Source organism: Corvus cornix, chromosome 2, assembly GCF_000738735.6.
Source record: "Corvus cornix cornix isolate S_Up_H32 chromosome 2, ASM73873v5, whole genome shotgun sequence".
NCBI lineage: Eukaryota > Metazoa > Chordata > Aves > Passeriformes > Corvidae > Corvus > Corvus cornix.
The window spans coordinates 44,143,911-44,168,708 of NC_046333.1; the positions used below are offsets into that span (position 1 = coordinate 44,143,911).

Here is a 24,798-nt window from a genome sequence, read left to right on the forward strand (position 1 = left end):
GAAGAGAATTACTTCAGATTGCCAGGTACTTATCTTGTAGGTAGAATAGTCAAAATGTGGAGGTTTTTACATTTTATGTTTTGGTGGGGTTTTTTTGTTGGTTTTTTTGTTTGTTTTTTTTTAATTCCTTTCTGTGGATACATCTCTCTTTAATAGAACATGTGTGCATCTTAGCCTAGTAACACCCAAGGTGTGGATAGAGTCCATGCAGGACAAATAAGCCATTTTTTCACAACCACCTTCTTCACTGTTGGGAGATGCTTATCACTCATGACCACTGTTTCTTATCACGGCAATCCTAGTCCTACTACAGTATCAAATATTAGATTTACATTTATCCTTTAAATGCTGTTTGTTGGGGCTAAATGAGCATGTAAATTCTCCCATTGTCTGGTAGAAATGAAGTAGACTGCCTAGTATATTTTACTGTGTGTCTGTGAGCATTTTGTTCTTTTCCTTGGTTTTTTTTGTTGAAGATGTCCTTGGCTGGAGGTAACATATCTCTACATAAGTCTAGATATAGACTTGTTCCCTGAGTTACATGTTACAAGTTGGTGTGGACAGAAGGAGGGGAAAAGTGAAGAAAATGAAGTAGTTATTTATATTCCTAAAAAAAGAGAAGGATTGGGATAAACTGTTTTGACCATTGTGGTTTGTATTAGACCAGTATATACACTGGATTTTTTTCCACTTCGCTATCCAAGTGTTTCAGTACAGTTACTTGAATTCCAGAGTCATTCCCTCCAATGCCTCGGCAGAGTCATTTCCCCCTTTGAAGAGCAACTAATTATTTTGCAGTTTGTATTCGAATAGTTGAGATTCCTTCCATCCTCCCTTCCCCTGTGCATGGGCTGGACTCTGTAACTGGAGACCCAGCAGTGTTCTATGAATCAATTTTGCCCAAAAGTGAACTGAAGATAGAGCTGTTGTACATCTTCTTTGTGACATTGGCATTCATCTAGGAAAGTTTTTATGATGAAATGGGGGTATTTTTTCTTTCTGTTTCATCCAGCTTCATTTACCTCCTTACTTTTACGATATGTTATCTCTGACATTAATCACAATTGGCTTAATACTCTTTATAAAAAGCTAAGTGAGTTGAATCTGTATTTGGCTTTCCAAAGCTAGGCTGTGGAAACTGATGTTATGGTAATACCTAAATATTGCTTTGAGTTTGGCCTGTATTAGGGCATTATTCCTAAAACAGATGATGTCTTCTGCCATAGTGTAATACTTAGAGACATTCTGAAATAGGTAGTCTTTCAGAACATGAGTTGCTGTGTGTGACTGTAAGATAATGTACAAATAGTAAATGGGCTTTTTTCAGAAAGAAGATTGTTCTCTGTTCATGCCATACCAGCCTCGAGTCACAGGCTCAGTTTAGATTTAGAAAGTATGTGTTGTATTCTGTTTGCTGTTGTAATCTTTTGTGAAGAAAGAGCAAATTGAGTGTATCCCTAGCTGCTTAAACTGGGGTTCAAAAAGGCTTACCCTCTCTGCAAGCTGGAAATGTGCAGCTCTTTATAGACAAAACTGATTTTTAGGAACTTTGTTCAAATAAATTGTTTGGAAGGTGAACTTTTCTGAGGCTCCAGTTAATGGAAAAAAACAAAACAAAGGGGAAAAGGGTTCTGCAGGGTTCCATTTCCCTCCCATTTCCCAAGAAAGCTTGAGTAACTGTAGCTGCTTGTTTCATGAATCAGGCTTAAATCACACGCATCACATATGTCAAACAGTATATGGAGTTTCTGTTACAAGCATGGTTTTCGCTATCCTCTATGTGTTTGTTTAAAAAATTATTACTATTTCTTGGTACCATCCTGAGCTTTTGAGACTTGACAGAAAGGAAAATCTTGCATGGTAATGGACACATTTAATATCTATTAGTTGATGGAGGTCCTCAACATTTCCTGCTCTTGCTGATTAGATTAGTGGGGCTGGTTTGAATTCTGCATATTTTTCAGCAATTAGTTTTAGCTAACTGAATGATTTCAGCATTGCATTTTATAAGTGAGTATTGGTTTGGGCTTTTTTTTTTTTAAGATTTTGAGACCTGTTACTGTTGTAAATTCTGCCATTTCTGTTTGTAATCAGAACTCGTATGATGTATGTTCAGTTTAAAAGATCATGAAAATGGAATATATCATCTCAGCTATTAGTTAAGAATGGAATTCTCTCAAGGGAATACAGCTCACTGTCAAAAGTGATTTAAAGGTTGCAAATCTGACTACTGAAGTGATTGTTCAAATTCAGAACAATTTTTCATCCTCCTAGACCTATTGGGGTAGTCTTTCTTGCCATGAAAATTGATACTTCAGGTAACCCAATATTTTTTATAACTCCATTGCACTTGATCTTAGCCGAGGGGACAAACATCTGATCCTCTCTGGAACTGGTGTCAGTGTGCCCCTTGCTCTTCTCATACTAAAGCCAAACAGACTCTTTTTTTGGAGGATTCCCAAGACTACACTGATCTCTCACAATGCTCAAAAATGCTCACTGTTCCTATTTAAAGTAGTAATATTGACATATGTGACAAGGGACTTAAACATGAAATACCTGGATCTTACTGTATATTGTGCTTTGTGAGATTAAAATAGATTTAAACTATGAAATGTTCTAAAGCTGCTTTATGTGTGAGTTGGTGTTTTTTTTCCCAACATGAAATGTAATAATGGGAAGTGAAATTCCTCATACTGTACCATTACAGCCATTGGTACCCTGTAGCAATCAGGGTTCTCTGTATGATTTCTATTTTGAATTATTGGCCATCCAGCACGGCTCTTAATTTAATGTCTTTTTTGTATGGTAAGTAACCACAATGTAAAAATTCACCTGCGCTGCTATTTTGGGAAGAAGGGAAAAACAAAACAAAACCATAGAACCAAATAATCTTTCGTCTGCCCTCCCTAACCCACACCTGTATTAGATAGCAATGAAGTGTTGCCCGTAAATTCCAAGTTTTGTTGGTGGAACTGACAAGGGGTATGATCCTGTAGCACCAAAGTGCTGATACAAACAGGATAGCTAAGGTTGTGTCTGACTGGTATTTTGAGCAGTAGAGTTCCAGTAGCGATGTGGACTCCATTCCCAGTCCTGCCAAATGTGGGTTTGTGTAACTTCTTTGTGGTTTTTTGCGTAGCAGGGGAATGCTGCTGGATGTTGCTCTAGGGTAAGACAGAACATCAGTTTATCTTACTCTGCAGGTCACTATATACTGAAAGAGGAAGAAAATTGGCTTGTTAGTCTAGTGACAAGCCTAGGACTCCTTATACAGCATCGGGTCTGGGTACCAGGAGAATTAGATTATTGAGGGTCTCAAAGATATTAGTAATTTAAGAATGAATAATGAAAATTTAAGTGCAGCTCAAAAACCAAGAAAGATCCTTTGAGATGATGGTATTGGTCAACAAAGTACTAAAAGAGGTTAAATAGAAAAAACAGGTAATGTATGTATGGTCACCTGGCTTTCATCATTATACTTTACCTTGTTGTTTGAATTGCTGGAGTAACAGGTGTTTTTCTGCATATTTGTGCAGTGTGGAACAGGAAAACCTGAATTACTTGGCTGCAGTATGGAACATTCTACAAGATTTAGTAAAGTTTGATGTTCTGATCATACAAATGAATCCTGTGACTAGTTCATACATTAAAAGAATTTTTATTTATGTTGTTCTGTGGGAAATTGTAATTGCTCTCTAATTCAGCAGTTACATTGAAATATTTCTCTGTGTAAAGAACATTACATAAGTAAATACGGACTTCCTTGAAAACAAATGAACAAGAAGCCATAATTTTAATGAGGTAAAAATAGTCGTTAGGTATTTTCTTACCTTCGTGTTCACTATCTTTCTGTAGCCAATTATTTTTCTGATTACTAATGTAGGTTTTCTTGTTTGTTTTCTATAAAAAATACACATGCATACTACAAATGTAAATTTACCGCAGCTTGACTTACCTGTACTTCTAGAAGCTTTTCTGCGTTGATATTTGTAAAGTGTTTGAGCTATGCCTTTTGTTATCAGTGCCTTTGTAACTTGGAGTCACTGTTAGTGTAAGAATTTGCTGGTTGGGACAACTGGAAGAAGTTCTCAAAGCAAGTGGGATGCTTTTAAACAGTGGTGGTTGATGTGTAGTGCCATGTTCTTGTGCTTTTGATGAGGGCAAGACTCAGAGAGGCTGTTTTTAACAGGGAGTGGAAATAGTTTTGAGAACAGGGGAGAGGACTTTGACAGTTTTGCAGAGATTTGCATGGGCAAGATAAAAGCAGTGGGAAGACAGGCATGTCCAAATAGTGCTCCTTTCCGCTTCAGGAATGCTGTGACTACTGATCAGGAAAAGGGGTTATTCATCGTGGTTTGTGATTTGGTCCACTGAGAGTATGTTTGCAGGGAAATAATTTTCCAGGCCAGTTCATCTGTAACACCTCTTGGTACTAGATAAAGCTTCTGGCAATCACACCAAAGCTACCCTCTGGTTTTTGCCTAAGCTGGTGAGAGTAAATAGTGGTTAAAAACTAGTGTAATGTAGCAAAGTCTAAGCAGGAGTTGTGAAGAGTTTTTAACTCTTCAAGCTGTTCTTCTGAGGAGGTGAGATTATGGGTTTGCTAACCAGTCTATTTGTCCCAGACATGCCTCACACCCAGTGTTGGTAACTGTTTTGTCAGGTTCTTGCAGACAAATCAGAGGATTTACATGAAGGGCTTTTTCGTTGGCAACTGGAGTTGGCAACCAAAACTTGCTCTAAAGTATTTGTTACTGTGGAGCAGCATCTCATTGTATTCCTTGGCAGGATAGACATAACGTCTGGTTTGCTCATTTGAATGTGAGAGAGGAATTAAAAAGTTGCCCAGAAAATTGTAAAATATTCTGAAGAGCACAATTTATTTATTTTTTTAGATCCTATTTTAATAGGTCAGGTTATGCACTTTTTGTTTCTTAGTTGTTGCCATTGCTAAAGAGTTTCAATCTGTCATGAATTTTTCTTCTCTAAAAGTAAGTCACTGGTTTTTTATTTGGTCTTTTGCTAATTTCCAAATGCAGGCAAGCTTTTAATAAAGAGATGCTGTAGTTACTGTAACTTGAACCATCTCGACTGACATTGTGAAGGTGTAGCTGCAGTAGTATTTTGGAGGAGTGCACAGTTTAGACCTATTAAAATAAAACTTGAATTTAAGGCCTCCTTTCCAAAAATGCTGTACTATCTTGAGTCTCTAATCATAGCAAAGAAGTATTTAGTGAAAAATTGTGAGTTTGGAGGTATTAATAAAGTGCATAGAAATATTTGCATGGTTTTTGCTGTATTGAGAACACTTGTTTTTCCTCAGAGATGGTTAGAATACAAAGTTTGCCATCTTTGTAATGTGCTTGTTATAGCTGGCGTGATTCCTAATACATCTTCACATTTTAGCTATCAAATCTAGAGGAAAAATTGTTTTAAAACAGCTTGCTAATTTCCCGTATTATTTATCTATTTAAAATTCTGTTCAACCTTGAAGTCCTTTCTTTCTCTACTAGAAAGGTTTCTGCTTGGTTGAACATTATTTGTAATATATTTTTATCTTCATTTTAGAGTGTAGCAGATTTGGGGGATAAAATGACAGGTATCTGTGAGTTACAAAGACTTCTTAATATGATGAAAACATAGAATATAACTTAGAGCTTGGTGCTAGTTATTTTAATTCAGTTTCATCCTTTGGATTTTTAAGCAGTAATTCCCCCTGAGTTTTCCTGCAAATAAGAACTGTATGTTGAAAGAACACAAACATGTGTATGCCTGTATATAAATGCATACAAGTTATATAGAAAATGTGAGCTTACTTTGTTTTTAAATGGTCACTTATCTAATGTTAACAACAGTAGGCATATAATGAAATGACAGTGAGAACAGTCCTTTGAAACAACTGCAGGAGGTTGGAAAGGAAATAAAACATTCCTGTATAAACAAACACTAATAAAGAGAATTCCTGCAGTAAAAAACACTGCTGAGAAACTCAGGGCAGCAGCTGCTGCCTGGCAGCCTCTGCCTGGAACCCAGCTTCAGGTGCTGGAGCAGAGTCCAAGAAATCTTATACTGGGCAAGTGAGGGGCTGTGAGACTTCATAAAGCACACGTGAACTCAGGATGGGCATAAATCACAAAACAAGCTGTGTGTGCCTTCAGACCCTTCTACTGCTAACTTCTAATAGAAGAATTTTTATTGCCCATTTAAATAACATTAATTATACCTCTTACTCAGAACAGATCTCTAAGAAGAACTGAGAGCTGTTGTAATTAAGTAGAGACATTTTAAATAATTAATGGCTTTAATTTGGTATGTTTTCATTTTGTATGAAGTATATGTAAATATATTTTTTGAATGTATGGGTGAGAAACATATAGTATATCATCTCAGCGATTGATGGTAGTTATCTTCTGTGTTTGTTTGCTCACATATTTCTAATAAAATACAGCTTTCTAATGGGAACAAGATGTTTCTTTCTCTTTAAACATTTGTTTGGATTTTTGACCAATGTGCATCTCAGTGTATTGTATTGCTTTCTGCTTCTAGCTAGTCTCTGTACTAAACTTTCTAAGTATTTCCATCACAAACAGGAACCCCCATTTTCTCTGTGAACAGCCTTATGAAATGATGAGTCATATGAGACTCCTGCTTTATAATGTGTTCAGTTAATTGAAATTTCTTCACATCTGAAAAATGGCAAGAAGATTCTGTGATGAATTCTGGTTTTGAGGGGAGTGTTTGTGATACCGAAAAAACAGGAGCAGGTTGTGCCTGCTCAGAACTCACATCTATGCATCAGCTTTTACTGTGGAGCTGAAGTGTCTTGCATGTAAGAAAGTCCAAGAATTGGTTTTTAGAAGGGCATTCTGTGAATAGCACAGGCCAGTGTGTGTGGTGTTACATTAAAAAGAGACAAAGCTTGTGAAACACCTTGTCACTAAGTCTGATCAAGTTTTAGTGAGGTGTTTTTAAAGGAGGAAGTGGAATGCAGCATTACCATATGGGACTGACTAGGAGTTACTTTGGTAAAGAATTAAATAACTTCTTAAATACATGAATATTCATGTTATATATCTAAAGAGATAAGAAGAAACTTTGCTGCAGGAAATGTACAGAAGCTCTTCCTATACAAAAGCTGATTCTACTTCTAAAGGATTGGATATTAGATTGTTTGATCCATTGATGTGAAGCCTGACTGATTCCAGAAATGGAGAACTTGGGAGACTAATTCTTCCAGGTGTAGTGTAAACTTGCTGCCAGTTGTATAAACAGTATCCACCAGCTACTCAAATATGATTTAAATTCTTCATATAGAAGTTGTTCACTGTAACTTAACTTTAAAGCTGAGCATTTCCTGTTCATTAGTGTGGGATGTTTCTCAGGCATGTCATCTGTAATGATTAATCAAATATCTTAGCTCCTTTGTAGAGGTTTACAGTGAATCATATTTTTCAGCCTCGATATAAAGTGTATCCAAATGGTGTTGAATTTGTCTTCTGGTGTAGAAATAGATTCAAGATGTTTTAAATACAAATCTGTTTAATTAGGCATTTTCCTTCAAAATTGAAACGTTTAATGAGAGAAACTTGCCAGTCCAGAGAGGAATAATTCTTTGCTTCATGTCAGTAACACAGTATTTAACCTCTGCAAATGAGATTTTCAGATGTATTGAGTTACCACTCTTATTAGAGTGGTACAAACAGACAAACCTTCAGCAGAGTTATAGGATAATCTGACCAACATCAGCAAATTGCTGCTCAATACAGCAGGCTTATGGGCAGTAGCTCTCAAGAAGTTACCATTGCAAAGGGTAGAACTGAGAAGAACATTCTGCTTACATGGCATGGTGCTGCCTTGAACAGGAAATGAGAATTATTCTTTAGAGACTTTAGTATGAATTAATATTAGTGTGCTACTCAGGCTAACATATCCTCCTTCTCGTCAGGCTTAGTAAGCTCGCCCAGTACTATGCTAATGTGGATTTACTGTTCGCTAAACTGGGCAACCAAGCCTGGATGTCTGCATGGCAGTGGTTTGCTGTATCAGCCAAACACTGAATTTCTTTTGCAGTAATTGGGAATTTGACAGACAGCTTTTGTTTTGGTCACTCTTATTTCTTTAACATTGAAAAATTCTCATTGGTGTAGAGAGCCATGAATAATTACTTCAAATTTAAAAGTGTGAAGAGTTTTTAAAGTTTCAAAGGTTTTGTGTTTGAGTCTCCAGTATGATTCTTAGTGATAATGATTTTGTAGATCGTGTCTAATTTGCCATTTTACTTTTAGTGATCATTGCTTAAGATTGTAACCTTCAAAGCATAATTGAAGTTCTGCGTTTCCTGCTGCTTTTACAAAACAAGCTAGAGGCAAGGTCTTGAATAGTTAGAGCTTACTGGAGTTATTCCTGGCACTTGCTGTGCCTAACATGCAAAGGATTGGTATTTTAGAACAGAACATCCTCACTGAAAGAGCAGAGAGAAGAAAAAAGTTCAATAGTCCTAATGTGCATTGGCTTCCAACATGGACACAGTCCTTAAAGAGGCTATTGCTGGGAAAAGCAAGATAGGATTTGAATTTACTGATTATTTGTAGTCATTTTCTGGATGAAAACCCTTTATGCATATGCAACATACCTTTGAACAAGACAATTTTCTCCACTTTGCAAGTGGTTAAAGCTACCTTACTGTGGGATATCCAGTATGCTATCAGAAAACATAATTTCCTTTGTCCAGCTTGGCCCTTGTACACAAGCTCTACATGAGGTATATGCACCTTTTAAGTTCTTTGAATCTTCTTTAATAAAGGATGGATGGATATCAAAAACAGCGAAGAGAAAGTGTTTCTCATTTGTTTGCTACATGATGTAGGGAGGGCTGTCCCGTAAGTACCCAAGGAGCAGGACTCTTGTCTACTGCCAGTAGGACCTGAAAAGGCTCATACTGGTGTCAGGTATCAGGACAAAGGAACTGGAAGGTCACTGCAACGAATTCTTGCTGAAGAGCTTGCTCCAGAAGTTCAGGTACACTGTTTTGATTATGAAGTTTGAGGAGGTATTTTCTCAGGCCTGTGATATCAGCCTGTAGCTTTCTGTCTCCAAAACCAGTGAAATTCTGTTCTCTTTTCAATCTTTTAAAGTCCTACTTTATTATTATCATCCTTCCTGATCATTAATTTAAGTTCTGTTTGAATTAGCATGAAATACTAGTTATATATATATGTATATGTGTAATTATGGTAACTTACAAATAAATTACGTGATGCTGACTTGCTGTTTCAAAGGAGTGCAAATATCTTGCCTTAGTTGTTGCAAGCTTTTCCTATAATGACAGTCATCTTCTAAGCTTATCCCATGTCCACTTAGCCTAAGAAATAGTGCATATAAGATACTTTGATCCTAAGGTAATCGGCAGTTTTAGATGAACTTTTATCCTCACTATCAGAGGCTTGCTATTGGGTTTCTTTTGTGATCTGTGATCAGTGTGGGGTCTTTTCATTTTCCATTGCAGACTGTTGTTGGGTGGAAGTTGTTTTTACTCTCATTTTACTCTTGTTCTTCAGAAGAGATGTGTTCTGCAGGATTTTTCTTATCTAACAATTAGCCTTTGAATTAGCATAAATTGTGTTGTATGCTGTTTGAAGTTCAGAATGGTGCAAGGGCCTCTTAACAGAAGGGCTTTGCATATTCCAACTAGATGACCTTACTTTGTAAAGCTGTTTAACTTAACACACACCAGGAACGTGTTTTGGCTTGCTCCAAGAAGAGGTGCTAACATTAAACATACTACCTGAAATGCCCATCTTTTCCTGTCAGCAAGACAATGCAGTCAGTGGGACAGATATGTTTTACATTGGTCGTTGTCATTTGAGCACTTGCCTTTGCAATGAAAAGGGCAGAAACCCCAGCTTTTCTGAACAAAAGTGTCAGTGGCCCGAACGTAATGTGCTGGATTTAAACTGTGATGGAGATGTGCATACCTTACCTAGTGTGGTGTGTGATCTTTCACTGGAGCATAAACAGAGCCCGTATTGTTTTCTCTCTTGGCATATTTTCTTATTTATGTCCTCAAACATTTCAGATGATGACACTGTAAGATGAGGCAGTGCCCCTATTCCAGCCCACTCTGTGAGCACAGGCTGGGTTACATAATGTGCTCCACAGCACTGTACTCTCATTATGGAAAATCCATTGTTTCCTCATACTGCTTTTTTTTTTTCAGAAATAGTTTCAGATTATTTATCATTTTTCTTACCAGCAACTGCATTCTGATTAAAAGCTGGGGTTTTCTTCTTTCTTCTACCATACATACCAGGTAAATGTTTACAAATCATATAACTGGTGTTTGGGAAGGATAAAGCCAAGGGCAAGTATTTTCAATGATGTATTATTGTTTTGGGGTTTTTTGTGTTTGGTTTTTTTTGATGGTTGTTGTCAGGGTTTTGTGTGTTTATTTTTTTTAATATAGCAGAGTTCTGAATGCTCTAGAGGTTAATGGTTGGGTATTTTTTAATTTCAGTGGATTTTTTTTTGCTCTCTCCCCTACAGGGATCTAGCATGCTAACAAATACTCTTGGCCCTAAAAGTTGCTCTTTTTTTATTCCCGAGTTAAAGGAAGGAAAAGACATCCAAAGTGCCTCAGCTGCACTGTGAGATCGAGTTGCTCTTACCAAAGGGTACAGAATAGCTCTTTATTTGTTTTATGTATTGGGCAAGAATTCAGTAACCTTTATTAGTGATAAATGGGACCAGTTCTTGATGTTGGAACTTTTCCGTGAAAGGGAGCAGCAGCTCACAAAACCTGCTTAGTTATTCAGGTCCTTATCCAATATCCAAATGAATGCTTGAGTTTGCTCACAAGAAATCCTGGCCTTTATAATCCAGCCAGAAGCATTTATATGTTGTGTAAAAATGTCTACATAGCATGTAAAAATGTAGAAGCATGTTAAAACCTGGGTTTAGCTTTTCTTACAAGCTTTGCTTGTTCTGTACACAAGTTCTAGAACCTGACCAGCAGAATTATGATAGCAGTATTACAAAACCTGCATGGTACATAAAGGTTAAAGGGCATGAGAAGATGTGTATTTCCAAAAACCACTCTGACTCAGTACTTTCAAAAAGAATAATTGAAGATAAATGGTTTTGAGCTGAATTACTTGGAAGTGGAAGAATACAGAGATGCATAGTTGTTTCAAAATCTACTTCTTGAAATACTTGACAACGAGTCAAAAAGTCTTCTTGCTGTGAACCTCTTTAGTTAAGAGAAATAACAATGCAATGTCTACCAGAACACCTCAAGCACTCCTTGTTCTCATATGTGAACAAGACATACTCAAGTTCTGAATCTCACTTTTTAAACATCTTAACCACATCAAAAGAACTTGTTGGGGTTTTTCTACTGTACATATTTAAATGAGAATTTTTTACTCTCGTTCTGAATGAGACATTAGCTGGCTGTAAGGTCCAGCAATCATAATCTTAGATGGAGTTTGATGCTTAATAGCTGTTTCTTGCTCTAAATGTGACTGACTTGCTTTTGTGTGTCTTTCTTTTGGGGCCACTCTTTTAAGAGGAACAGGGCTTCAAACAATTAACACCTGAATGGTGTTTTGTACGTAATTGTTGTGATGTAGGACAGCATTTGAAGTTAACTCTTTTAATTAAAGATGTCTGGAATAGTGTTATTTAACAACATGAATTGTTCTGAACTTCAGGTTCCTTTTTTACCTATCTTTTTTTGTAGTGTAGTATCAACTTACATTTGAAATATCACTTTGCTGGGTTTCTATGGACATTAAGGTTTGGGATTCAGGAAAAGTTAAGCCAGCTAATTTTCTCCTGTCCTCTTCTTGTCAAGTTGTTCTACTCTGTGCCAAAGTTAAAAACTAGATTGTCTTTTAGACAAGAGTAGTTTGGATCCGATGTTTGCTCACATGACTTGAACTCTTGGTATTTTTTATACAGTTTTTGTAAAAGGTATTTTCTGGTGTTATTTAAAAATACTAGAAAGATACAAATGAGCTATCTTACTTGTTTATAAAAATGAATTTTTAATAAGAAGTGGTTGAATGTAAGTGAATGTTCCAGTACAATATGTCACTATCATATATGTATATAAATATATCTATAACGATGTTTTTCTGTACAGACTTAATTTTAAATTATTCCCACCAGATTGCTTTTAGTGTTCAGCATGTTAGAAATGAACCAAGCCTTCAATGTGTTTTTTGTTTATAAGTTTTTATATTGTGTTAATTGTATGCAGTGGTTCAGTAAGGATAGAGATTTTTATCAGTTTTATGTTTATTATTTGACTAGAATCATTAGCTCAATGGGAAATAAATTATTTTCCATGGATTTTAGTGCTTTTCTGTGAATTTGAGCTTTAAATTCAGTCACAAAAATTCCATTTTAAAAATGCCCAGAGGCATCATGCTAAACAAGGATGTTTTTGGAACTGCAGAGTATGTCCAGACAACAAAGCCATGCAATGTGAATTCTTCCCTGCTTCCTTCTTGGAGGGGAGTTGCACTTGTGTGCATGCAATGTGGAATGGTGTGCAAATAGATAGTGTCATTCTGCTCTCCCCTAGATAAAGGTGGAACTCAAATGTTTCACCTTTTTTCTGTAAAACTATAGATATTCCTCAGGTTTCATGTTAGGAAAGGAACTTGGTTGCCTGGGATGTTCCAATAGTCAGAAAAGGAAAGGACAGTTGTTTGGTTATGAAATACATTATAGTTGGTCATTGTTTTTATAGACGCTAAAATTCCAATTTGGCATATGTGATACTTTTTTTTCCCCCTTAGGCTTTCACCATGACAGATAACTTATTGTTCAGGAGAAGGAGGTTTTCTGACCAAGGTTCCCTGTTGTTGCTTTTACTCATTCATTTCTCATGGTGGGAATGTGAATATAGCTTGATAGTTTTTATAGCCAAATTTCTTAGCCAATTAAGACTGCCATAAGTAATGACATCAGAATAGATCAGATTTTTAAATTTTTGTAGTTTTTAATGCCACTCAGCATGGGTTTCTCCAGTTTTGCTCATCTCATTCACCTAGACTCAAGTTAAACTTCTGTCCTGTTTCTGAAATAAGCCCATATGCAAAATCTGACCATATGCAGTTGCTGAGTGTTTGATTTTGATATTTGGAAAATCAGATTTTGGAGTGGAAAGTTAGTGTCTCCTTTGCAATTATATAGCTAGTAGTCATTTCTTCTAACATGCTACAAGTATGGTGCTTCCTGGTTGTTTTGTGGGTCAGTGTAGAACTACTCAAAATTATCTTACCGTGGGATTTTATTTTTTATTTTTGTTCCTTGTGGCAATTTAGAAAATTGTGAGCCTGCGCTCTCGAGGAACGCGAGTGTTTAGAATGATTTATGTTCAGGTAAACTCTTGGTTTGTCATAAAATGGTGCTCTGGTGACCTTTTTCCAGGCTACTTTGTAGTTCTCTTCTGGCTTACCTTTTATTTTTTATTGTAACCTACAGCTGCTATCCAGTTTTTTTTAAGGCCTCCACAAACTCACAGTGCCACGAGTGATAGTCATGAGTAAATGATTTTGTGGTTTAATCCACGGTGTGGCAGTTTTTATTATTGTTGTTGTTAATATTATCATTATTATCAGGTAGAAACAGGTAAAGAGAATGCACTATTAAACTGGTACTGAAGACCTTAACTAGAAACAACAGTGGGGTTTGGCAGATTACAGCTGGCGTGACCCTTGTTGCTAAAACCACTTCTTTTCTGCTACAAGGTAAAGTCTCTTGAGCCAGTGATTGCTCTGTCTTAATGAGCAAAAGGGCAAAGATTCCTCCCTGGTTTTTTGTGATTGTTTGGAGGTCTAGATTTGCTCTGCCCTTCTAATAGATGGCTTGAAGAGGGTATGTTCTGAAATGTATTGAGAAGTGATAAGGTCTTACTAGTGAAAGTTTAATACTGGGCTTTCAAAAATGTTTCTTTCATATGCAGTACAAGTGTTCATACAATAGGAGCCATGACAATTAGTTCAAGAAATTAATGCAGTCAGTATGACAAATCTAATAATTTCAACTGAAATGTAGCTTTTGTGTGACTTCAAAGGATACATTGTGGTTAGCCATGTAATATGTATTATTTTTGTGGTTACTGTCATGCTTTCTTCATATTTTAAGCATGCAAGAGACCATTAGTGTAACATTAGCTTGCTCTCTATATTGCATACGCATCTTAGTTTTGAAACGTGGTGAGAAATACGGTGAGAAAATTTTTGCTTCCAAAAATTATGTCAACAAAATTAGTTAGAAAATTGTTAATTTTTGACAATGCAAAGTTCTGAGAAATGATTTAAAAATACAAGAAAAAAATCCAAAGAAATAGGAGATGAATTACAGTTAAGGTAGGGTAGGGATACAGTATTAATTTCTCACATATTTACAAGTCTTGAAAGTCTGGTACTTAATCTTCTAGTTTCAATTCACTAATTGTCAAATGCTAGCTATGCATTTTTAAGACCCTGTTGTGGTTGAACATACTTCCGAAGAGTTAGTTCTCATGTCTGGAATCAAGTACCTAAAGTAAACTTCTAAGAAGTTTAAAGTTGGAATGTACAGGCCATATATTTACATGGGGGGTTTGTTTTCATATGGGAACAAAAAATTTAGTTAGACAGTTATTCCACCTGAGGAAATGATTCTTCTAAAAACTGTAGCAAAATTCGTAACTAAAATTTGTTTGTTCTAATGACTCCTGAGAGTAGCGCTGGGACTTCACACTGTGGTACTGAACACTATCAAAGGATTGGAAATGCTTTGTAATAATTTCTTACACATTTTCTACCAACTCAGGAGTTACACATCATCCTGGTTGAAAAGCCATGTCTCTCCAAACTAACTGAAAAATCCACTAAGAATTACATTTAAACCCAGTTTCAGTTAAAAGTTTGTTAAAGCTACTGCAGGGTATGTTGGAATTGAAACTCGTTTAAGATTTGTGATTGTGTATTTAGGATTGATTTCTACCAGGAGCAGATGGTACTAGAAGCAGACAGATGACAAGTCCTACAGCACAAAACACCTATTAAATGATATTTTGTAAGTGTGATCATGAAATAATGAGAGTGTATAAAGTGTTATTGCAAAATTTGGTATTGAAGAGCAGATAGGCTATAGAGTTTTTATGAAGGGGAAAGTTGCATTCAGTCTATTTCAAAAAATACTTTAACTCAAAGATTCCAGATCAGTAGATGTTGAACTATTTGAAGGGCAAATTGAAGTATTCTAATATACTCTTGGGGAAGTCATAGACTGGTTATGGCAGTCTTACTGGATATGCATGGGATAAGGGATCTGCCTTTAAGTCATCTAGTTCTTGAAAACTCCCTGTAGTTGTATGTGGTTGCTCTAAATCGATTACTGAGACAGAACCCAAGCCAGGAATAAATTGTTTTATCTCAAAGGACACTTTAAAAAGAGGTAGGTTTGAAACCTGTATCTTTAAACTAGCATAGATTTGTCCATTGTAGAAGTTTTGATCCATTAAATAAACAATGAAGCAATTAAAGCTTTTGGTTTAGGTCGAAAGAGACAAAGGTGGCATTACCATTGTTCTAGGTTAGGAGAGTTTATGAAGAAGTTCACAGTGCCACTATCCATGTCACTTTATTCCAAATTTGGTTTTAGCAGGGTCATAAGGCCTTCTCCTATGCATTTCGCGTGTTGCCATCTTATGCAAACTCCTGTGTAGATTAAATGCTTGTGAAACTTGATAAATGGAAGTACTGGGAATGGCAGGATTATGTGTTTTTCACGTAATGCAGCCCAAAGGTACATACAGATATGGTGCTGGGGCTTTTGTAACTCGGAACTATCATTCTGAAAACTGATTCCTTAAGAACTGAGCCCCTTTATTGCTTTTTAGTTTAATGACAGCATTGACCAATATCTGGAATTAAACTTGCAAGTTTCTTGTTGGGAATATAAATTCCTTTGTTGTTTCTACTGGAAATAACAAGTTTAAAAAAGTTGAAAGTTCTCTTTCAACCATGTATAACCTGCTTAATACAATCAGTGTGATCTTTTTCCTTACTACCATTACAGCTGATATAGAGCTGTAATAGTCCCATTTGCCTTGCAGGTTTTTGAACTGGAAAATGTAGGTGCCACAACACTTGCTTTTCTGTGTTGTCAAATATTGCTGCAACACTGCAATACTTGGAATTAAATAGTACCAACAGTGTTAGATTTTACATTCTGTGTAACAGTGACTATTACGTACAAAATCCCTTCTCTAGTGAAACTTTTCTTTTAGTGTCATTTAAGTTCATGAAATTAAAGGAAGAATGTTAGAGCCAGTATTTATATTAGTATGGTAATATCAGTGCTGTAAGATGTCGGCTGCCAAAGTTCTTTGTTAAAGCTAAAAGCTATCTTACTGTTGTTTAATGTAGTCCTTTATATGCAGCAGTTTGTATCTGCAGATGAAAGTCGTTCATCAAATTATTACTTTCTTAATAAAAAGTAGTTGATCTGTTCAGCAGTACTTTAGTAGCATTTAAAACACAGAATTATTTTTAATTTTAATCAGATAACATTTATTAAAATTCATTAATTAAATGTAAGTCTTCAAATGGAGCAAAATGAGAATTTTCCTTTAGTGGAAGTAAAAACTTCTTCATGAGAGGTTGCTGAATGCAGCATGTCTGCTTCTTTTAACAAGTTCTGAAAACCAGGTTTTTAAATACAAAACCAAAAACTATTGCACAGACAAGTTAAATTTTAAAAATATTGTTTGGAAGCATCAAAAAAATGCCAGCTATGAAACTGGAGGGGAAAGAAAGGCCAGGGCTTCTGTCAAAGCACCCTCAGCATGTGGAATATTTGTGGTCGGTAGATACCCTGGGGCTTGGGATTGTTGAAATACCAAACTCCGGAGTTGACCCAGAAAATGACAAGCCCCGAGTGCCCCAGCAGTGCTGCCCTGGTGCTGCAGAGAGCAGGGACATCTCCAACCTCCTGCATACGTATGCTCCCAGTTTGTACTCCCTGCTGCAGAAGTGGGAGTTGGGCTTTGAGTATTTTCAATTTCTCAGCTTAAGAGCAGCAAAACTGAAATATTTGCATGACTGGAAACTCACAGCTTGGAAACAGGAGTGGTGGAGTGGAAATGTTTCTTGTGTTTAAGCTGCTTTTATGTTTGTATCTTGGTGATTTCAGGATGCTCAACAATTTTGTTACTAGAGGTTGGATTTTTTTGAGAAATATGTCTGAAATTCATCAGAAGTTTGGACCATGGATGTTTCAGGGGAATACATTTGTGGCTTGGTGATTAGTGTATTTCTACATAAAGATCTCCCTTCTGTCCACTGTTTTATTGAAAGATTTCTGATTCGTTCTGTCACATTGGTTACTGATAGGACTGAGTTACTGTGTTACTGAGATGTTAAAAAAAACCCCCAAAACATAACAAAGTTACCAACAACACAAGTGTGATGGAACCTTTTTATAATAATCAGTTTTGCCCTTTGAGTGGGGAACGCAGTTTTTGCTCATGTTCCTGTCTAAATTCTGTCTCTACAGAAGAATGTGCTCATGGCCCATCTTATTTTCTCTAATACTATGATGAAATTGCAGACAGGGTACTATCATATTGTGTTCCTTAAGCTCTAGTTTATACACTCTTTAGCATTACAGAGCTCTGTCCTCTGTACTGGAGGAATGAAAACAGATTTTCATTGCTGGCTGGTCTTTACTGTCTTTCAGCTGGAGAAGCAAGTTTAATATTTGTATTGCTTTTCTTTTTCCCTCGTGCTTCTAGTATTTTTCTTTTTCCTTTCCTTTTTCTTCCCCGCCCCCTCCCCCCCTTTTTTTTTTTTTTAATTTTTTTTTTTCAGGATAGCAAGTCCTTGGTGCCAGGGGCCTGTCTTTTATTATCCTAGATGTGTAAGCTGCATTTGAGACATCCTGGCAAGAAATTGGTGAGATACTATGTGGTGTTAGTGAAAAGTGTAGCATTGATTCCTTCGGGTGCATCAGTGTCAGGTTTGCACTGCTCAGTTTGGAATTTCTTGCGTGTAATTCAAAAAATTTTGTTCGGAAACCCTGCTAATATGGTGAACTGTGTAGCTTTGACTTTTTCTGAGCAGGGACTAAACAGGGAGTAGGTTGGTTGGGGCAAGGGGTTGTGTGTGCGGTGGTGTTTTCTTAGAGGGGGTGGTTCAAATGTTCTGAATTCTGAAGTTGTCCTTTAAGTTTTAGAAGAACTTCTTGGGTCTCAGCTCCAGTTTTGCTATAAGATTTTTCCTGCCATGAACTCTAATTTTATTCTTCTGTGATGCTAGCTCTTGAGTCAGGATTCACTAAATAAGGTTACTCTAGCAAGGGAGAAGAATGCTTTTCACAATAAAATGTCAATAAAAAATGTGTGTTAATTTTATGATAGTCGTGACACAACTGTTGAATTAATAGAAATACCTTGTCACTTAAAATTTCTTGCTGCATACAATCTTGATCCCTCACCCCCAGTGTATTTGAAACTCTACTAAAAAGATCCAGACATCCAAGCAGAGCTTAGACCAGAACCAGGATGCTGACTGATTATCTGTCTCTTTTCTGATTTCTCACCGGCCTTCCCTCAGAGAGCAAACTGGTTGGTTCTTGTTCATTTTTATCACCCACTGTGATGTGATCTTATTTTTCTGATTTAGCTGTATACTGGTGCAGGGAAATTGGCACTCATCCTGAAAGAGTTGAGAGATGTTTTTTGTTAACCTTTCAAAAGAGAATCTTCATTGATATATATTGTGCATTGATAAATAGGATCTCCTACCTTCAGAAAGACCTTAGATCAGCTTGAACTAATTAAAAGTACTGGGTGTTACTTGCAGAGTGGGTTTTTTGCAAAATAAATTTCACCTCTATCTTTTCTTCACTTGTTTACAGTAAATGAAAGAGTTGAAATTGGATTCCACTATAGCTTCTTTTCTATTTTCTGTTAAAATAATAACTTCTGAAATTGCTTTAAACTTCACAAAGAAAATGTTTCTCGCTAATTGTTGCATATGACAATAACACAGTTTCTAACTGTGTAGGACAGACTCGAGTTCTTGTCTCTGGAGACAAGTGAATGGTGATTTATGACTGGTGGATTAATCTAAAGATGTGATGAGCATCCTGTGTGCGTCAGGAAAACAGGGGTTGACTGTGTAGGTGTTAAGAGCTCCTTAGGGAGAAGCATGCTTGTGCTAGTAAATGTGACTGATGTCTTTAGAGTAATTAGTCCTAGTAAATGTGACTGATGTCTTTAGAGTAATTATGCTTTTTTTAAAAATATAAAATGTACAGTATTTGGAAGATGAACTTTTATGCAGTGTTTTTCATAACATACAAAATGCTAAACCATACTTTTTTTTATTTTAAATAAAACCTTTTTTCCCCCCTCTTACCACAGGATAATGAGAAAAGGACCCCTTTACATGCTGCTGCCTATCTGGGAGATGCAGAAATTATTGAACTACTTATTTTATCTGGTATGTTCTGTTCCTGTTAATGGAAAACAAATAACTATGCGCATCCAAAGAAGTATTTATGTACATCTTAGTTTGTGTAGCTTTTATTGAGACATTTAATGTACTTGAAAGTAAAGATGCTTGTACTGAAATTTCGGGTTCCAGACTTATTAGTGTTACAATACTGTGTAGTTGTGCTCTAAAATATTTCTTTGTAGAAAGCTTTCTCAGTTGTAGCTATTTTTATTTGTAGCTTGATCAGCTTTCAATAGTTCAACACTAGTTTAAAGAAGTAGTAGTGTGTATGTTATAGGTAGATGTTAGCAGCATTGCTGTCATTCTGAAATGCCCTTCAGAAATGCAATTACATTTGAATGTAGAAGATGACATCCAGAGTTGGTTGTATTATTTTAAGTATCTTTGCCTGTTGGCTTAAATGCACAGAATATGATTAGGACCAGCTGAAAATGTTGAAATCTCATCTTTTTTCCCTATTTATTTGTACTAAGAAAAATTCCAATTTCTGTAGAACAGTATACTTTGGGGTTTTTTAAAAAAAAAAAAAAAAACAAGAAACTAAACCAAAAACCTGAAGAAGAACGTCATGACTGAAGGACTGAATTGATTGTCTTTGATCTTGGACAGACAGGTAGCTTGCGGCTGAATCCATAATACAGAGCTTTAAGCTTATATAGAAGGATGAAACTGAAGCAGTCCCACAGAACTACTTTAATCTCCAGTCTGCTTAATTGCACACCTTACCTGTGCAAAGCTGGCTACTTCCACTACCCCATCAACCCTTTATAACAAATTCTGCTTTAAGGACATGCCACTTTTAGGATTGTAGGAGTTGCTTCCAGACCTTCAACTGAAATTGCTAGGCATAATTTAATTTGTTATAATTTTAGGATGATGTAATATTTTCATTATATATATTAGTTATACTCTGTTTAATTATATATACATATCATAAATATACATGATGTGATATTAATTAATATAGCTATCTTATGAACATACTCTATAGTGACATTTTGTTCAAAAAAGTTCACTTTTGAAGAGGCGCAAGGTTTGAAAATCTAAAAAAGTGCTGTTTTTCCCTAACAAGAAGAAAGGCAAGTTCTGATGATTCTTGAAAATATATAGTGACCCTTTTCAACAACTAACAATGTTACAAACTTTGCAAAGTTGTAGTCAGCTACTTCTGAGAGTGAATCTTCAGTGGTTTGGATGAGCACAGTCCATTTACCAGAACTGTCATAGAACAATATACCCCCTCTCTCAGGCATAGGCCTTATAAAGAAGGGAAATTCTAGTTTAGATGGGAATGAAACAAGACCCTGACTGGTGGGCAGTGGTAGGAGAAGTAGTATTAGTCCTGCTATTTGGGCACATGGCATGGGTTTAAGTATAAGGAAAAATGGAGAACAAAGAAGGGAGGTAAGAATTAGGGCTGTACGAATAATCCAAAATGGAGCAGTTGCATGGAGAGCTTGTGGGTGCTGCAGTGTCTGCAGATTGTTCAGGGATGATGTGAGACATTGATATGTCCCAGACAGCATTTTTTTAATTAAAATCAAGATTTGCTTACAGCAAAACAATGCATTGGATAGCTGCAAATCCAAAGATTTGAAAGCTGTGGCAATGTCAGTCCAACCTTGCTGTGCTCACATGCTGTGCTCTGGACTTCAGTACCATGTTGTGCCTTGCTGGAGAGGCACAGCCTCCTGAAAGTCCTAGGGAGAGGCTGCACTGGGAGTGAACCAGGGTGGTACAGTGAGGGATGCACAGGTAGGTGTGAGTTGTTGACACATTTGTAATTGAGTGAAGAGGGACATCAGTTGCAGGATGAAAGTGATGTCTGAGTGTTCAGGCTGTTCAGTTTGCGAGGCTATGCTGTACTTGGGCACAAATCTGTATTACCTGCCTGCAAGCAGTAGTTTTAGGCAGTCACCAATTTAGTCTTCTTCATTTCTGGATGCTGGATTTGAAATCTTTGTGGTTGGTGAAGTGTGAGCACTCAGCTGTATCAGAAGTGCTGAGCCAGCTGCTTCTCAGAGAAATCAGGTCTAAGTGTCTAAAAATGCACAAGCTATGATTTGTCTTTTAGCTCTCTTAATTGAAAGATGGGGAACAGAGGTTAAGTATATTTATCCTCTCCATTTCATATATTTATCCTCTCCATTTCATAAAGATAAGGAAAATTCATCTGTTGTGTTTCAGCTGGAAATCAAATCTCTCCTTTGAGACAGATGTATAATGTTACATACTAATAGATGAGCATTAGGGAGCAAATAAAGAACATCTATTACCACAGCAAGGCTTGAAAACTGTTGTGTTGTAAGACCTCTTTTTTAAAATTGAGGAAAGTGGTTTGTTGAATAAATAGCATTTCTGTGCAACCATCTCCTCTGCAGTAAATTTGCATGTAAAAATTGTGTATGTGACTTTAACTGACCTATTGTAACATACCTGCACAAGGAATTGAATGAAGTATAGACTGCTTTCATCCTAGCATTTCTCACCTTGTGAAAGCTTGTCTTTGCAACTTGTAATGTCCTCTAACATAGCTTTGCTGGGATGTTACTAGGAACCACTTTACAGTTTTTCTGCTGTGCAAACTATTCTACAAAGACTGTTTCCTTTGATGTTTTTATTCCTTCTTCAAACTGGACCTCAAAATTATTGAAGTCACTATTAATCTTTCCACTATTCAGTGGCTCTTACTTGATTCTTTCTCATTATTCTCTATTCTTAAAGTGTTATTATACACTACTTACACATAGGGTTTTTTAATTTGACTGGAACGTCTTTTTCATCCTGCTCCAGGGGATCCACATTGCTTTCAAATATGTATTGTGGATCATATGTTGCAGTCACAATGTCTTTATATTACTTTGCTATAGACCTAAGTAACCCATATTGCACATGCTGAAGATAAAACTGATTGAGCCTTTTTGCTGACTTTTTTGGAGTAAGTTTTCAGTCTTTAGAGCATTCTTACTTGGTTGTTGAATTCTTGAGATATTTTCCTTAAATCCTAAGGTTGCTCTGTGACCTTTCCCATTGTCTTTTCACCTGGACAAGGGATCTGAAGGTGGTGGTTTGGATACAGGCTCCAAACATCAAAGAAAATTGCTTTACCCAGTTTGGGCCTGGACATTTAGATTGCCTTTTTGTTTTTTATTTCAAGACTGAACACTAATAAACTTGTCCCCTGCAGATGTGAATGTCTTACCAACAGATTTTTCATACCACTGTGGTCTGTGGAAGTCTAAATTTTCAAATCATCTCTCACTGCTGGATTGTAGCTTGATAAGCAATTAGCATTCCTAGATTTGTTGTGTAGGGAGGTGACCAGTAAATAAAGAGGAGGCATGAAGATTATTTATAACATCCAGGGGGATAGAACAGAAGTTTATATTTTAGTCACTCGAGAATCATAATTTTAGAAGCCTTTTCCTTTTTGTATTACTCTGGGAAGAGTAGTAACACTCATCACAGTTGTTCTTTTTATGACCTTTGTACAGCTCTGCATCCTCATGCACAAATACATCTGTCTACTTTGCATAATTGCACTGACTTTAAGAGTGTAAACAATGGGAAACTACTGAGAAGTAGAAAAGTATAATAAAGTCTCAATTAACTGAATGTCCAGCTTTTTCTTCTTTCCAAGAAGTCCTGATTTAAAAAATCAAACTCTTCTTTAAGTCCTGCAAATGAAGTGTTCTGGTGAGGCTTCTTGCTTTATAAAAGAATCATTCTGTCCAGTTGTCCCATGATTTTTAATACCATCAGAGTCTACTGTGCCAGGAAGTGTCACATGAAAAGCAGAACAGATGAGTGTGATCACAGAATGTGTTCTTTTGATTACTAACTTTTTCCACTTATTTTCTAAAATTAACATGCAGATGATTATTGCTTTCACTGAAATCAATGTAATCCACAAAAATCAACATTTGAATTGTTGGTTGTTTTCTTCTGAATAGATTTGGTTACTATATTGCATTGATACTTAAATACTAACACAACACATTGATGTTTGCTTAACCCAGTATTTTCTCTGCATGAAGCTCAGTGTTACATGAGTATGGCCAAACTCAATCTCATTAAGGTTTGGCAGCCCCCGAGTTTTTGTTTCCTCTGGGTCAGCTGAAAAATGTAAGAATTATGCTGATGCTGGAAAGCTACCATTACAGTAATAACAGATTTTGGAAGCCAGTAAAGACCCTTCAGTGTTACACTGCTCTACCTGTATTTCTTCCATCTAATTATGAATCCCTGTGAGTATTAGAGATCCATGCAATGACAGTCACACAGCTCAGCTGTTGAAAGGCTCTTGCTATCTCAGCCCCAGCCGAATGAAGCTCCCTTTGTTTGGATTGCAGATGTACCCACGCACTGAAGGCGTTTCACAGGGGCCCCTTTGACACTGACTGGATCTTTCGACCTCTTCCTCTTCTTTTGACAGCGATGTTGGCTGATGTTTTTCAAACTGGCCTAACTTCCCCCTGGCAGCAGTAAAAGTCAGTTGCTGTGGAGAAAGTAGCTCTGATGTTCTTTGGGAGAGAAAATTAAGCTGACTCAGGAGAAGATAGAATTTCTCAGTAGCTTGAGTCAGAGAACCTCATGTTGCTCGCTGAAGCTCAAGGGGATGGCAGCTGAGAAGCAGCAGAAACTATGACATTCTAAAAGGAAATTGGCTTATACTGACAAATCAGTAAAATCCTGGAAGGATCGGTTTGACTTGATTGTGGATTTCCTCCCTTTTGTGGCCAGTGTATCTCCATGTGCTTTTGGTTTTTGTTTTGTGGGGTTGTTTTGGGGTTTGGGAGGGGTTTTGTTTGTTTGTTTCTTAAGGAACAAAAATAAAAACTGTTCTTGAAGTATCATTTTGTCTTGACAAAAGATTCCAGACCTGTTCCTCTTAGATTTTTTCACTATGCTGTAGATCTTCTGCTATGCATTTAGCTTTGAAATAGCAAGAGGCTTTCTCTCCATAAGGTCTTACTCATTATTTTTGCAGCAATGGTTTTCCATGTATCCAAGTTTTCAATAGGAAATTACACCCAATTTCTATTACTCGTTATTCCAATTCATATCTCAAATCTTCTTTTGCTTTAAAAACTTCTGTGTCTCCTCCTGACTGTTTGCATATTTTTCTATCTAAGGAAATGTTTTCTTCTCTATTTATTCTTCAGTAGAGTCTGAGAATTTCTGCTTGCCAGTTTGAGTACTTCCAAGGTCTCTAGATAAAAAAGTGAATCATTCAAAAGGAAGAACTTCTGAACGTATTACTACCTGTCAGGAA

At 36.5% G+C, this 24,798-nt stretch overlaps 1 protein-coding gene across 4 annotated transcripts in view; it reads left to right on the forward strand.

Moving 5' to 3' along the window:
* ANKRD28 (ankyrin repeat domain 28) overlaps positions 1-24,798 on the forward strand; it is a 118,992-nt gene that overhangs the window by 46,830 nt on the left and 47,364 nt on the right. For all 4 annotated transcript variants that reach the window (XR_002045312.3, XM_039549060.1, XM_039549059.1 and 1 more), the window contains one exon: positions 19,430-19,508. Coding sequence is in view for 3 of the 4 variants with exons in the window: in XM_039549060.1 (XP_039404994.1) it covers positions 19,430-19,508 (79 nt within the window). In the remaining variant the exon portion in view is untranslated. The remainder of the gene's footprint in view (positions 1-19,429; positions 19,509-24,798) is intronic.